Here is a 17,204-nt window from a genome sequence, read left to right on the forward strand (position 1 = left end):
TCGGGAGCCGAAATGTTTGAGAGAGAACTAAGCTGTTTGAAAACCAAGGTACGACTGTACTCCCAATTCTTTCCATTCTTCATTTGCAGCCCAGCATGAACTCAAGCTGCCCATCAGTACTGACTGAAAACCTTGCTTTTGGGACTGGCCACACTTAGGAAATCCTTAAGATTGTACAATAATACTATGAAACAATAGAACCTATTTAAGGGATGTTTCTTTTTCACTGAGGCTTTTTCAACTCACATTCTCCATTTCAGGTGTACTTCTTTATTCTATGCTGCAAAGAAGGCGCTGTTTTGCATGCCACTTCCTAAATGCAGCCTTGTTTAAAAAACAGGAGTGTTCTTAGGGCTGTACTTCTTTTTCCTTCAGGATGTGAAGTTAGGAGCAAGGGTGACCTTCTTTCCATTCTTGCACCTAGCAGATCTCAAAGGACCCTCCTCAGTAGAAAATGGTATGGATGCACACATTGCAAAGGATTCCATTACCAGACTTGGAGGAATTAAGATGCAGAAGGCTGTGTAAAGCTATATAAATAGCTACATAAAGGTGTGATATAAATAGCTCCATTAAAGGCAAATTGTCCTAGGTAATGCATGGTTAATGGGCCCAAAAGAAAATTTGAATTCAAGAATTTCTGAAAAACTGAGGGACTGATGTCCATTAAGCATCAAGCAGTACAAAACATTCCAACATGAAGATACCCAGGACTCCCCCCCCCACAAGATGGAACTCACAAGAACTCAGTTCTAGCATCTCTGAGGTGGCAGCCATTGTTATTATAAGAGAACAAGGGAGGTGTTCATGGTGAGTTCCGGCACCCCTTTTTCTATAAAAATAGCACTCAAGATACATTCTCCTGAACTACAGCCTAATGCAGGAGCTTCATTCAAGTGGTCCATATTATGGGTGTAAAAATAGTGTTAAATCATACAGCATCTAGCACAGTGTGCTATAATTGCTGCAACGGACAGAAAAATTAGTAAGACCACTTAAAAGGTTTGGGAACCACTGGTCTAATGGATAACACTTGAGTTTCACTGTGCTACAAATCTCAGCTCTGTGGACTCAGAGTGGCATTGGGTGCACCATTCCAAATAGTCTCCTTCTTCTTCTTTGGCGATCACTCGTAGCTGAGTAGGATTGCCTTCCATGAACATGGTTTTAACAGTGAGTCCATAAGAGACTGTGCAGGCCAATTCTGGATCTGCATGTCCTTCCACAGTGGGGACATAGGTTTCTGGGTGGGAGTTGATCACAGTGAGGGTTTGCCAAGCGTGCCTTCCTCTTAGTACGTTCCTCCCTTACATCCTGAGTTTGTGCTTCTTCAAAGCCCATGACACCTTTGGTAAAGGCTGTCCTCCAACTGGAGTGCTTGCAGACCAGTGTTTCCCAATTGTCGGTGTTTAAAGTACCACATTTTTTGCTCTATAAGACTCACTTTTTCCCTCCTAAAAAGTAAGGGGAAATTTGTGTGCGTCTTATGGAGTGAATGCAGGCTGCGCAGCTATCCCAGAAGCCAGAACAGCAGGAGGGATTGCTGCTTTCACTGCGCTGCGATCCCTCTTGCTGTTCTGGCTTCTGAAATTCAGAATATATTTTTTCTTGTTTTCCTCCTCCAAAAACTAGGTGCGTCTTTTGGTCTGGTGCGTTTTATAGAGCGAAAAATACGGTACATTTTTTTTTAGATTTGCCTTGAGGGAGTCTTTAAAGACTCTCTCCAAATAGTACTGACCAAGTAGCCTATAATCATGTAGGTGAGAAAACAAATGTATAAGCTTTAGGGTACTTTAGGTATACGTTTTCAGTTGAGGTGATCACACTTTGTGATTTGGTATAAGGCACAATATTGTAACATCATAAAATCCACAAGCCTTCCCCCCTCCTTTGCCTCCTTTTCTTTAGCAATAAGCTTGAGAACATGTGGGTGGTATCAGGTGAACTTTTAAGAAGCCAGAGCAGGATATCCAGGAAGTGGCCCTCACCACTCTACCTGGTTCACTGTTCATTCTCTCCGGGATAGCAGAAATGGAATTACATAAAAGAAAAGAAAAAATTGCAAACACTTTGATTAGCAGAATTTATTTAAATCCAATAATTTGCTTTTTCCTGATAAAGAATTTGAATATGGGTCAGTGCTAGTAGATACAATTCTGTTTTCCATGGGCAACATTGCAGATGCCATCTCAAGACATGTGAGGATGGTGCAGTTCTGATCAAAGCGTCAGAAAAGGCAACAATGAAAACATCACCCAGCAAACTGAATCTGAACAAAGGAAGCAATCACGAAGTCACCAAATAAGGTTAATCAAGATAAACAGGGAGGAGGAGAAATAGAACTGTTTTGGCACTTAGCAGAGGGATTCTGAAGCTAGCAAGAGACATTTTCTCTACCATTGGCACTGCTGGGAAAGGAAAAAGCACAATGAAAATAAAAACAGAACAGCAAAAGAACATGGCCAGTCTGTGCAAGCAAAGACAACAACTAGAGAATATTCTGTTGGGCTGGTAGCAACTGTATAAAGGAATTATAACCACACAACTAAAACAATTACTTTGAAAGAAACGCTCAAATTAGCAGAGTCCTGCCTGCAGTCTTACAACCTGTTTGTCTGGCTTTGATCCAGGCAAGTAAGAATTTTGCAACAGATTTTGTATCATGGGCTTATAGTACATGATATCCCCCAATCAAGATGAAGCCAGAACATTATAGAAATGCGGAATTTCAAGCAAGGCAGAAAAAAACCAAGACATAATTCAAGGCCCATTTAGACACAGTAAAGGAGTCTGCATTTCCTTATACTGCTTTTAGGGATGAGGGAGTAATTGATTTGGTTTCTTGTTTTGTTTTTTGGAATGGTCCAACCCAACCTGACACACCTGAACTTGCGGGTGGATCAGAACGCCCGGTCAGATTATGCACGTCTCCAGATTTTGCAATACATTTTCTGTGCACAAAAGTACATAACTTATGTAAAAGATGTGTACAAACTGCATATTTTACAGATGAAGAGCACTGAAAAATGTGCACTTAATGTAAAAAGGGCACACAATGGGACAGAATGAGTCTGAACAGATGGGCTAGACCAATAACTGAGTGCCAATGAGAATGGAAAACAGAATGGAAATAGTTGCTCAGTCAATCCCTAACTCCATGAAGGCCTATGAGGATTTTCAAGATCCCAATGACTGGCACCAATGAGAGCTTTGTGCCTAAGGCTAACTGCTGTCTGGGTGGGATACATTTCTTCGCGATCACAGCTGATATGCTGCGATCCCTATGAAAATCTACCTCCTGTGTTTAGTACTGGGTGGGCCTTTTGAGTTCCCATCTAAGTGGCTATAAGTTTCAAGGGGTCTGGTGTACAATCTTTCCATCTGTGCAATTTAAATAAAGGAGTTTTTCAGTAAAGTCTAATAATAAAAGTGGAACACATGTTTACAATAATCTAAAAAGCCTTTTTTTCCTGAAATCAATATGGCTAAATTAAAATGTTTTAAAAGTTAAACTATTCTCAATCAAATGGTGGTAAACCGAACAATTCTGGTTTGAAATCAGCCATCGACTTGAGTACTAGAGTTGCTTCTTTCGTAAGATCTTTGTTCAGGTTTTTATCTGGAATCATCACCACTTGCATTCCCGCTGTCAGTGATGCCTTGACTCCATTGGGGGCATCTTCAAAGACAAGACACTGAGAAGTAGAAAGAAAACAGAGTACCATAATCAGAAAATTGATTCTGCGTATATCCAGCAAATGAAATTATTTGGCTTTAATTCCTAGGTCATATAGACATTTTTTTACAGTCTTCGGGGAATACTTTACTTAGAAAATACCGGTAGTTTAAGAATGCATTTTTAAACATATGCATATACACCAAAAGAGACTTCTTCACACAAGTGCATACTTAACCTATGGAATTGCCTGTTGAATTGTGGAACTGTGGCTTTTTGATCAACAATGTCACACTTAATTTCATTAACGTTTAGTGGCCGTAGTGTGACACAAAAGCGGACATCATTCAAAAAGTCACCACTTCCTTTTCTGTGCTTCTTCTTTCCCCATGATTCACCCATGAAAATGGCAGGAAAGAACTATATGCCAAGATACTGCCCCCAATTTCATCCTGCAATTTTCCTTCTTAAACGGGTTGCAAACAGATTCATTTGGGAAGCAATTAACATGGAAACGAGAACTAAACTTTCCAGATTTCCAGAAATGGAAATTATCCGCTAAGGAAACATTGGGAAAATGGTGTCTGAATGCAGTCGTAATGATGGCCACCCACTTGGATGGCTTTAAAAGAGGATTGGACAAAATCACGGAGCATAAAGCTATCATTGGCTACTAGCCATGATGGCTATGCTTTGCCTTCATGGTCAGAGGCAGCAAGTTTTTGAATATCAGTGGCTGAAAAGTGTAGGAGGGGATAGTGATGTTGTGCTCAGGTCCTGCTTATAGATTTCTCAAAGGAATGCGGCTGGTCATCGTTAGAACAGGATGCAGGACTTAGAGGGGCCATTGGCCCGATCCAACAGGCTCTCCTTCTGTTCTCAGCTGCAGGCAAAGGTCCAGCAGAAGCAGGGAAAGGCAGCGAGTAAAGTCCTTAAGACTCATTTGGGTAAACAGTTTCCTTCAAAGCTCACTAATGTGCCAGCATGCCAGTTCCTCATAGAACTGTAGAGATGGAAGGACCTTAAGGGTCATCTAGCCCAACCGGCTGCAATATGGCAATCCTGCCCACAGCCAGTGGCGTAGCGTGGGTTGTCAGCACCCGGGGCAAGGCAAGTAATTTGCACCCCCTAACCCATGGATTTGCACCCCCTAACCTGTGGATTTGCGCCCCCTAACCCTAACCCCCAGATGTTGCGCCCGGTGCGCCCGCCCCCCCTGCACCCCCACGCTACGCCACTGCCCACAGCTATCCCTGGGTGGGCTCAAACCACCAACCTTCTGGTTAACAGTCAGAAGCACTGACCCATTTCTCTACAGGCTCTTGTGTCAATTACGTTGCTGACTCTGACTGCAGCCTCCACACTCAGTGGTGTCCATGGACAATTATGACAGATTTCACCATAAAAACATTTGATCCAGTAAGACAAGCAGCTATTTCACAAAACATTATTGCAGTGCTGTGGCTAGAACTGTGCATTATTATTGTTGTCATTACAAAAAAAGAACATTATAGCTGAAATATTTCTTATTCGTTTGCTTATGTATTCCTCAGTTCTCAACCAGATACAAATTTTAAGGGGGGGGGGACGACACAACATTTTATTTCAGTCATTCTTATTCTTTAATAGGGAACCAATTCTTTATTAAGCAATAAATACACATCAGACCTGTATTGTGAAAATTAAATGAGCTCATTTTGTTACTAAAATATCATTGTTCTGTATCCTCCCCCTTCAGTTAAGTTGTAAATATTGGAGATTTATATCACCATAAGAGAACAGAATCTCTTGGTCTACAGTTTGTCTCAAATGATGCGTTAGAACTGTAGAAATAAAAGGTCAGAATAAAACAATTTAAGTGCTAACTCTGAATTTATAAATTGAAAATGCAAGGCAAATATTTCAGTAAACCTAGTACATACTTATGGTTTTTTAATACAACAGTTTAGCTACCATTGCATACTACAATCTGAAGCAAAACATTCCATATTAATAGACGTTTCATCTCAATGCGACAAAATTTCAGTGTCTATTTTTCTTCTGATTTTCTGAAAAAAAATATAATAGAAACCAACAAATGCATTTGGTAAACCATCTCGTGGAAGGTTTGCATAAGATGTAGAAGTCCATCAGAAACCATTTCTTCATGTGTTGAAATGAATTTTTGTTGGGGGGGGGGCATTGGTTTCAGTTTCCCAATTCTGGTTTCAGTGCTTGCAAGAAAACAGCACAAAAAGAGAAAGCAAACTGGGGGGGGGGGGCATGCACGAACGCTTTGAACATCTATAGTCAGCATCCCTCAGCCTTACCTATTGTGCAGGGCTGCTGAGAAAAATAGGCTAGCTCCAAGTACACTGCTCTGAGCTCCTAGTTGGAAGGCAAGTAATGCATGAGATGATAGATAAATTGATAACCTTGTTCAGGAGGCATCTAAGGAACTCTGGTGGTTCGCCTCACATTGATTTTATAGAACAAATTAATTATGTCAGGTGTTAAATATGTCAGTACAGGAAGGTGTAATATATTAAGCAGTAATTAATTTCACTTAAATGAGGAAGTTTCTAAAAACTTTATAATATTCCCTTAAATACTGAATTCCTTAATAAATTAGTAATCAAACCAACATCTAGAATTCAAGCTTGCCCATTTAGTGGTTTGGTGGGATGTTTGTCTGTATCTGTGCATTGCTAAAAGGGTCTTCTGTTCTCATTGATAACTCTATTTGCCTTTTCCTTTCCGCAGCCTAATGTGGCACAGTCAACAGTACCCTTAAGGATGCAAAATACTGATACATGAAAGTATTTTAGTCCTGGATCAAAATTAAGAAACACGGCATTTCCCTCACAGACTTTAAATTGACTCCTTTGTGAATAAATGTAAGAAGTGTTTTCCTTGCAGACTGTAAATTGTCCCCATTGTGACTAATTATTCATATAAAAAATTCTTGGAGAAAAGGAAGAGGACATCTGGGACACTGATTAGAATCCATATGTATTCGGGGCAAGCATTCTCCCCAACAGGGAAGCCACACTTCTGAATGGCATTGATAAACGGGTAATAGGATGTCTGAAGGAACAATCATGCCCCCTGCCATTAAAAGATTCCTTATGCTTCTACAAAGCCACGGCACAATGAATCTTCTGTTTTCATGAATGCTGTATCACAGGTGAACCTGCAACAACCTAGCTCCAGTGATTGTGCAGCCTGCTGTAGGGATGCAGCAATCTGTTCATTTGTAGACCATAATAAGGCAGGGCCAGCACTGGACAAAATTCAATTCCTCTGAGCTGGATGCATATCAGAGTCTATCCAGCTAGAATCTGGCCCTTAAGCTTGTGCTCATGTAAACATGTTGGAAGGAAGGAAGGAAGGAAGGAAGGAAGGAAGGAAGGAAGGAAGGAAGGAAGGAAGCTTTGCTTCTACCACCCAGGTCTAAAATTTCCAGAGGTTCAAACTAGGAGTAGAATATGCTCAGTAACTGGGAACAGAAGCATACAGTTAAACAAAACTGCAGCTATAAATCTATTTGATTTTAAAGTATAAGGGTGATTCCTGGCAGCGACACTAGGGGAAACAGAATTTTGCAAATCAAAACTGATGAATTTCCATGCAAACTTTGAGGATGACTCAATACTGACTTGTCTCTGAGTTTGGCTGGCAATACAAATCTGAGCACATGTCGAAAATACAAGGACATGGCTTTAAGTAATGAAACATACCAAGGAGATGGCTAATCAGAGAAGCACAAAGGAATTTAGAAGCATGCACTCCAAACAGCCAAAGATACTGAATAGAGAATAAAGAGGATTTTAGTTCACCATCTTTGGAAATAATACTTTATCCTCCAGTTGGTGAGGTTACCATCAGTGGTGAAGCTGCGTGGTCTGGCGCAGTGGGGGGTGCGCGGTGCATGTCCGGGGGGGCAGCTGCGATGGTACCCCCCTCCCCAATGGTGCCCAGCGGTGTGCTCCCCCTGCCCCACCAGTGGTTACCATATGGTGGCTATGTCTACTTAATCAAGCCATAGTATGGCAGAGTTTCACTTAAAAGGTGCATGAATTTCTGACCCAGCCATGACCATAAAATATATATCTCCCATATTGCTCAAACATGGTTTTAGCCCAACATCTAGAAAACCTGTGGAAAGTACAACTGGAGCTGCTGAGGGGGAACGAGAGAGGCATAAAAGAAATGAAGTTTGAAGGATATGGATGGAGATGTCCTCATACTATTTACAACCACTTCATTTAATGCCCAATCTTTTTACATGGACTTATCAAGGTTCAGTCTTGCTAAGGTGTTCCCCAGGAACTCTCAAGTATCTAAGCCAGTCTTCCGCAGCCTGGTACCTTTGAGATTTGAATTTCAGCTCCCTTCAGCCACCAGCCAATGTGTCCAATAGTCAGGGATGGTGGAGCCCCTTCCCACAGGAGACAATGATGGCCACCAACTTGGATGGCTTTAAAAGAGGACTGGGAAAATTCATGGAGGAATAGGCTATCAATGGATACTAGCGGTGAGGACTATGTTCTGCCTCTGAATACCAGTTATCGAAAATGCTCTTGTGCTTGCAGGTTTCCTACAAGCATCTGGTTGGCCACTGTGAAAACAGGATGTTTTTGGACTAGATGGGTCACTGGCCTGATCCATCAGGTTCTTCTTATGCTCTTATGATGGAGGTTGAAGTCCAAAACATCTGGAAGACATCATGTTGCAGAAGGGTGCTCTAGGTGCTCTTGCTATTAGTCTCTGTTGACAAAACTCTCAGGAAATTATTTAATGTCACCTGTTTCTAAGCAGAACCCAAGACCGTCACATCTCTTCTCCAGGCATTTCCTGTTCCCTGCCATAACTTGGCACTCTCGGACAAGTGCTTCTTTTGCTCATGCTCAGATTACAATATGAGAAACAGAAGAAAAAGGCCAGACCCATACCGACACATTTCTTAATCATCAGGTTTCAAAAGTATGCATCTAAATGGATATAAATGCTATAGAGTCGTAGAGTTATATAATTGTAGGGCTGGAATGAACCACAAGGGTCAAGTAGTCCAACACTCTGCAATTCAATAATCTTTTGTCCAACATGGGGCTGGAACCCAAAACCCAGAGATTAAGAGTAATCAGAGATTAAGACTCATTCTCTACTGACTGAGCTATCCCAACAGTGGTTATCAGCCAAAAAACTGCACACAGCACATTTATTTGTGCCTTATCCATCTAGGGCCTGGCCTCTTGTGTCCATCAATATAGCAGCGAACAACAATGAAATGAAATTGATTTCTAAAGAAGTCTTTTTTAAAAAATACACCTGAGACACAATACCTTACAACCTGCTAATATGAATTCTTTTCAACTTCTTAACTTCTCCCTTCACAAAGCATCTTTTCATTTTCACTAAATTCTCTTACTTAGTTTTCATTTCAAGTTGAAGATTAAAGACATTTTCACAAGAGATACTAAGAATGCTTTTAAAATATCTCAAATTAGCCACTGGCAAATATTAATTTTAAAATATTAACATACATTCTGGGTAATGTAGGGTTTTAATTTGAATTACAAATGCCAACCCTCCCTACCAACACCCCTGGAAATAACGGAAGAATTCCTTGTGATAATGCCTTAATATTCTTTCAGTCAGAGACTACTGACTGTTGGTATTGCCAGTAATAAGAACCCAACAACATTGCTAGGCTCTGAACAGCTGCTGTAAAATTCTGGAAGAGCTCTCCTGTCTGTGGGCTTTGTGAACAATCTAGCTAGTCTGAGACATAAATCCACTCTCTTCAATTTCCCACTGCATTCAGAAAGCAGAAAAGGGAACAACTCTGACATACTTGGCCTTTAGATCCTTCTGCGTTGCACAAAACACCATTATCAAGGCTGTTCAGAAACTTTTTCTTTAATCCACACAGTATAAATAAATATACTTCAGTACGTCCCCTTGAAAGATCTAATTGACTTCCATGATGTCATTAAGCTTATTGTATGAAAAACGACAATGACTGTGGAATGCAATATGCATAATGGAAAAGCTTAACTAATTCTTTGGAACCGGAGGCAATTAAAACACTTAATTACCAATAAGCTGGGAAAATGACCCATAATTACGGTGGTTTTAATGCTGCAACAAATAAATGTACCTAATCTTCCTTCAGTTTTTATTGGTACTGACACCTATTGTCAACATCCCAGCAGTATTTTGAATCAAATGATGGGAGTCTTGCAGAGGTCACTAAAAAAAAATGGACTCACAGTGATGACCAACTGCCCTTTCCCCCTCCCTATTAATATACTAAATCCAAGGATATGAGAATACTCCAGCAGTTATTAAGAGTGCAAGCTGGAATGCCACTTTGCCTCTCAAAAAGACTGATACACTTATATTTTGTTTGTTGTTGTTTTCTTTCTCTGTACCTGAATCCAAGATGACTCCTTTGTCTATTGTAAGAATAACCGTTGGGTCTAATAACATTTTTTCTTATAACAACAAAGCACAGAGCCAAGACAATTAAGCATCATTATGTGGTATCAAATATGTCCCCACACTGGTTCTTTGCTCCAACTGAGGCTTCTGTCACTGGAATGGAGAGGGAGACAAGTTCTGCCAATTCTCCCTGCTGCCACTGCAGCACCTCCAATGCTTCCTGGAACAGATTTTGAGGAGACAGAAGGTGTGTTGAGCAGCTAATTCCATCCCTGACACTTTATCATAGATTTGTCCAGTCCTGTTGTGTGCCACAATGTTCAATCTACACAAAAGTTAGGTGTTTCAGGTATCCTGTCTGCTGGGCTTCAGACTTGGTTACTTGAACTGACCCTGAACCTTGTTCCCTGACCTTTTGACTTTGGATCAAATCTCAGATTTTGAACTTTGGATTTAGCATACCGACTTGCTGCTAGGTAGGCCAGGGGTTCAGGACAGAGTGCTTTAAGTGTGTATGCAGCTGCCTATCTTTTTCTCGGCTAGTCTATATGTTCTGAGTTTTTCTTGTTGATAAAATCTTCCCACCTCCAAAGCAGATTTTATTGCAGTTGAAAATGCAACATTTAGTGGGGCTATAAAACGAGTAAAGCATCTATTGATTAAAGTAGGAGTCCCCAAGCTTTCTGGGCCAGTGAGCACATTTAGAATTTTAAGAAAGTGTTACGGGTGTGGCGTAACACAAAACAGCTGCCACGTCAAAAAGAGCAGAAGAAAGTCAAGAAATCAAAATGCTGTTTGTGGGGGTTTTTTTTCATTAGCAGCAAAAAGTTGCCTACATAAACCACTGCTGCACTGATTCGCCCAGCCTTTGCTCAGAATGGAAGGGAGGTGGCTGTCTGATTTAGCATCCAATGAAATGAGAGCATGTTTAAAGAGGTTTGAGACATGTGGAAGAGACTGAGCCTGTGCAAATGGGACCTCAGCAGGAGCAAACATTCTCTCACGCAACTGTGAATTCTGAGATGATATTTACTGAGAACTCTCACAGGAAATACTGGTGGCACACTGGCACTCACAGGTGACAAGTGGCAAACCCCCACACCTGTTTTTAAAACATGGAATTTGATTCTGAGATGGAACTAAAATAATGACAACAAAAATAAAAGAAGAAAAATACGTGACAGTACAATAGGGCCACTGATTAAGCAAGAATGTAAACCCACTGATTACACATCTTAGTATAACATTACAGTGAACCCTCTGGATACAAACCTAATTCGTTCTGGGGGTCCTTACGTACCCTGAAAAGTCTGCAACATGAGGCGCTGCTTCTGCACATGCGCGGTGCGATAGGACGCTTCTGCGCATGCAGCGAAACCTGGAAGTATACACTTCCGGGTGTGCCATGTTTGCAACCTGAAAGTTACGTTACCCGAAGGTAACATAACTCGAGGGTCCACTGTAATAAAGTTGTGGGACAATTAGAGTAAAATCCTAAAGAGAATCACTGACCATTGACAGAGTTTGAATGTATATATTACGCAGCTAAAGCATACTCGGAAATAGGTATTTAATTTAGTAGCTATGTACCTCCCATTTTACAACTGCAGGAGGATATAAGGAAGGAAAAATGCCTAGTGAAACCTAGCAAGGTTAGTTCCTCCCCACAGCAATTTATAAACACTATTTTCCTTTAAAAAATATTTTGCTAGGCTGTATGCTAACTCTTTCCAGCACTGGGATGCATGGGATGTCTGTACAGAAAACAAAATGAGAAAAAGTTGATGTCTGGTTTATTGGGACATTCATAAATGGCTAAAGAGACTCTTAAACAGAACAATCTTACTTTCTTAGTAATCTTACTTTCTTAGTAATCTGACTCTTTAATTTTATTTTAGTGCTTTCTAGACAAGTTATTCATATCTAGTATCAAGAACAATCTTAGCTTTCAGTGCTGTTCTTCACTGTGGAGGGAAAGAATACTGCAGTAGTTTAACTGGATTTCATCTAGCCCTGCTTGAGTGCTACAATTAACAGCTATTATTTTTCATAATTTGAAAAAAGCAATAGGAGATGCCTAGAAATGTAAATGTAAAGCCAGGGAATGGGTGGGAGAAATGGTTTTGGTATACAGAATACAATATGATTGCATCTTATGCAAGGGCATGGTACATATATGCCAAAACACATATACTTGAAGTGCCCCTTAGAACTGCCCCCATGTGAGCATCCTTATTTTCTGGAGCTGGCATACCAAGCAGGCTTGGGGATGCTCTCACAAGATCTCACAGGGTCATCCGAGTTCCCACAGAATCTCACGAGAGCATTCCAGAGACCGCACTCTGAGCAGGACTTGCCTTGTAAGCAAGGAGGAAAACTTGGACGCTCTTTCTGTGCTGGGAAAACCCAGCCCCAAAAGAGCTTGTAAGCTCCCCACCTTGCAAGCATTTAATTTGCCCAATTTCAACCAGCTGGTTTTCAACTGCACAAGGTTGAAATCATGCAAGTTAACTGTGCCGAAGATGCAATTGTACTATATACTGCAATAATTGTGGGATCGTGGTTCTATAGAAATCAGGCTTATTGGCTCAAAAAGTGAAAAATGTATTTTTACATTTTATTATTACTACTACTCTTGATATCATAAATTAGGTACAGAGCATACAGCTTTTTTCAATAAGCCTAGTAGCTACTTTCTCTAGAGCTACACTGCTGATATATATTAAGCTCAATAACATGGTTTGATGGCTATGAAAGCTAAGATTGTTCTTGATACTGGATATGAATAGCTTTTGTCTAGAAAGCATTAAAATAAATTAAGAGTGAGATTACTAAGGAAGTAAGATTGTTCTGCTTCAAGTCTTTAAAGCCATTTATGAATGGCCCAATAAACACTGAGAAGGTATAGTAGACATTCCATTAAGCTTTTGATAAGAGTGTAGACACAATGAACATCTCTATGTAGCTATGACAATAATTTGGAAGTACTACATCAAAGCAATTTTGCAGTGGGGAAAATTCTTCCAGCTGATTCATATCTGAAAATTGTTTTAAAACCTGAAGAAGTTTTAAAGACATTTTGGAAAAAGATGAATTTAAGCACTGGCACAAGCAGTGGGAATGAATTTTTAAAAGTTGCTAGCTTCTTTCATTAATTTTATACCATTTGTGATCATGGAAACAAACAAAAAAGCCGCACCCAGACACATTTGTTCTTGTTGCTGCTGCTATAAAAATAATAATAATCTGTTTCCATCCCTGTTCAAAACAGCATCAAATAGTGTAATCTTTTAGCATAAAAAGTTATCCCTTATGAATTTTTAACACTGTCCAAAGAGAATAAAATTAGCATTTAGCTTCCTACTGACAAAGCACCTGGTGCCATTCACAGATAAACGCCACAATCTGCCTTGCAGTTCATGGATTAACAGGTAAAAATTGTACATTTCATACATCACCAATATAAACTTGCTATACTGATACAAAGACCTAAGGATATGTTGACAAGGACACAACATCAAAAATACAGCTTGTTCACCAACCATGATAGCACACTAATAGTATGGTATGTATAATTTTCTATTAATCACTGAAGTCCTTTACAACAAGAGCTGTATAAATAGTGAAGTGTGGGGAATTGGTGAATTCTACTAGCGCAGTACCCTACCAGTTGACTACTATGTCACCTGCAGTTCTACAAAGAACCATGTATACCACCTTGAGCCCCGTGAGGTGGGCTGCTACAATCTAGTCATCAAAGCACTTTTTTGATCTCCGGAGAAGTAAAAGGGGAAGGGTCGAAATGCATTTTTTACCTTTTAAATCAAGGATTCCATTAAGACAGAAATAATCAGCTGCCTAGATCCTGTAACTAAGACTACATCAACAGGCAAGGCATCACAGTATGACTTCATATGGGCGCACAGTTGTAGAACACCCAGTATATACGTTGTGGATACACCACCATTTGTGGGTATAGCTATTGATCATCTCCCCTCAAATAGTTTGTGGATACCAGCCATTACACCAAAGTCACAATCTTCCTGCAGAAAATTATTCAGCGCCCTTTCCTTATCACATATTCACTGTGAAAACCATTTTTTAAATGCCAGTGCTCTGTAACCTATGGGCAATTAAATGACTAGTTAAAACCATAAGCTCCCACGCACATACAGACTATATTTGATATTTGGTGAGGAGATAGTTCAGAGCACTCCTACCTAAAATAGAATCAGGAGTCTGAAGTTTAATATTCTCTATAAAATTTTTCTTTCTTTTTTTTTTTTTAAAGAAGACCCTGGAAACAGCAATTTCAAAATGAGCCTATACAATCTGTTTCAATCTAGAGCTGTGCAAGTTTGTTCCTTTAACTGCCTGCAATGTTTTGCTATTCAAAAGGTACAGACATGTGCCTGGGTATCTTTTCATTCCTCAAGAGCAACTACAAAAATGCTTGGCCCAGTTCCATTTGGTCAAATTTCAACCTTAAAGATGCAACACATGATTTTGGAGCTGGAGGCTATGTAATCCTAGACATATGACAATAGATTAAAATGCTATTTGAATGAGCTTTGGGTTACTGTTAAGATAGCTTTGAGATAATTTAAAAATAAAGAGCTGTGTGCTGCCAAGATGTGCAAAAATAGTTATTTGTACATTATTTAAGAAGATACAAAATGGAAATTCGAAGTGCACAGTTTTAGCAATGTCATGATAAACCTTTTGTATTATTCAAGTTCTGCTTTTGATGTACAGAATATCTAGAAAAAAGGGAGAATGTGTTTGAGCGACCCACTTAACAGCAGTCCTATTGAAGTACTAACGAATAAATGAATTTTAAATAGCTACAATATTTGCAATTTGGGGCTCCTGCTGTGTAAAGTGTCTGAAGAATTAGGTTTTAAAAGAACAAAAATGGTGCTTATTTTGGTTCCCCAAAGGGTGCGTCTCTGTGTGTGTGTGTGTGTGTGTTTGTTTGTTTGTTTCTGAATTTCTCCCTGTCCAAGAGGAGTTTGTAAACCCCCATAAAATTAAATGTGTGTTCCTGAACATTCTAACAAGGGATTGAATACAGTGGTACCTTGGGTTACATACGCTTCAGGTTACATACGCTTCAGGTTACAGACTCCGCTAACCCAGAAATAGTGCTTCAGGTTAAGAACTTTGCTTCAGGATGAGAACAGAAATCGTGCTCCGGCGGCGCAGCAGCAGCAGCAGGCCCCATTAGCTAAAGTGGTGCTTGAGGTTAAGAACAGTTTCAGGTTAAGTACGGACCTCTGGAACGAATTAAGTACTTGACCCGAGGTACCACTGTACTCTGTTAAGTTATTGCTGAAGCCTATGTGACTGTGAGGGGATATTTTCTATACCATGTCCATAGTCGTCATGTATGTATAAAATGTAGCCTGGCTGAATCAGGACATTTTTGTTGTGCATTTGGGGCTCCACAGATTGCACAGAACCATTGTTGTGACACTGCCCTTTTGACCATCCACTGGAGCTGCTGCGCTCTCTTATCTCCAGGAATACAGCCAATCCTTTCAGCCAGCAATTTATCCAAGTCCAATTTATCAAAATGCACACCTCAATAGTAAAAAAATGAGGAATTCCTATAATCATCTCATAATGTGTAAACATAGAAAGGTAAAACTGTTTCATAACTGCTGGATTACTCTGATATTCAGACGTTTACATAAAGGTGATATTTAGGTAACTGCACACAGGCACATCGTTCTTTTGATGTCTATACTGAGTTACTGCCACTATACAATGGGGAAACTCCATGAAAACAAACTAAGCAGTAGCACAGATGCAAGGTTAAGGTGAGCATCATTTGAAGAAAACAAGTCAGCAGCACAGAAATAGAAATCTTTACATTTGCATGTCTTGAATGCCCTTCAGTGAGCTGTTAATTAGAATACTCGGCAACATTCGCTGTTGCATAAACACTACTCCATTTTGAGGGGAAAATAAGCAGCTTTTTTTTTGGTACAGAGGAATTCACAGAATGTATTTTTACAAAGGTGTAGGGAGGGAGAAGAAATGATAACTTTATTGTGTCTATTTGGGATGTAATCAAGTGAAAGGATGTATTTCTTGAGTGGAAGTTGGATAGAAATGATGTGATTCTAAAGTAACGAGGTCATATTACAAATGAGGTTATCCCAGTTCTTCCAGATGGTTGGCATGTATTGCTTAGAAGACAGCACTCTCAAATTTATTTGAGACATTGCGTGTGAGGAGACCCTGCAATATTGCTATGACTTTTGGGGTCAACATTTAATTATGCCAGTAGCTTTCCAAACTCTTTCAGGAAACAAAGGGGTTTCTCAGGAGCATATGGGGCAGATATGTTTCTTTGAAAGGTGCCTTGCTATTGCTCTTTCCTTGGAATTCACATCTGCAAGGCAGTGTTTGTGACCAGTTCATGAATAACTACAATGAGGTCCAATGGTAATGGCTATGCCCTAAATGAATTGAAAAGGGGATAAGAATATAACCCAGTGTTAGATACACCAGCTGAAACCAGTCATAGCTACTCTTATCCCTTCACAAAGCTACATTTCCCAGTTTCTTCTGGAAAGGGGACTTGATTACTAGATAATTTATTACAGTCAAAGACCAGCTCACATAACATAACACTAAAGGGAAGTCCAACATAACGCAATAAAAACAGCGTTCTTAAAGATAAAATATACAATCGGAGCAGATTGCAGCAATAGCTCATGAGTTAAAATTGAGATATGTACATACACCCATATAACTGAGATTTGGGCTACCATAAAAAATTGACCCTGAGGCGCCCCAAAGGGTGACTTCAACATTTCCCTAATAAGCTATTTTATTCTAGAGGATGATCTATGCCTACAAATCTGGGCGCAGAATCTGGCCACCAGTCAGGTCATCTTGTGATCTTTGCCTAAGAGGAGAGAATTAAGTTTAGACTTGTCTGAAAGATCGGCGAGCCTCTTCAGCAAAGGATCAATGGTGTTCACTCTGACAATTGTTACTCTGTGAGGGGAATAGGGATATCCTAACAACTCTCAGCTCTCTTGATAACCTACCAGTTCCCAGGATTCTTTGGGAGAAGCCTTAACTGTTT

General features: G+C 40.0%; 1 protein-coding gene across 1 annotated transcript in view; it reads right to left on the minus strand.

Annotated features, from left to right (window-relative positions):
• Window positions 1–2,069: 2,069 nt before the first annotated feature.
• PUDP (pseudouridine 5'-phosphatase) overlaps window positions 2,070–17,204 on the minus strand; it is a 57,006-nt gene continuing 41,871 nt past the window's right edge. The window contains exon 4 of the mRNA XM_081197139.1: window positions 2,070–3,695. Within this exon, the coding sequence (XP_081053265.1) occupies window positions 3,519–3,695 (177 nt within the window). The 3' untranslated portion in view covers window positions 2,070–3,518. The remainder of the gene's footprint in view (window positions 3,696–17,204) is intronic.

Source organism: Podarcis bocagei, assembly GCF_964188305.1.
Source record: "Podarcis bocagei genome assembly, chromosome: 6".
NCBI classification, from domain to species: Eukaryota; Metazoa; Chordata; class Lepidosauria; order Squamata; family Lacertidae; genus Podarcis; species Podarcis bocagei.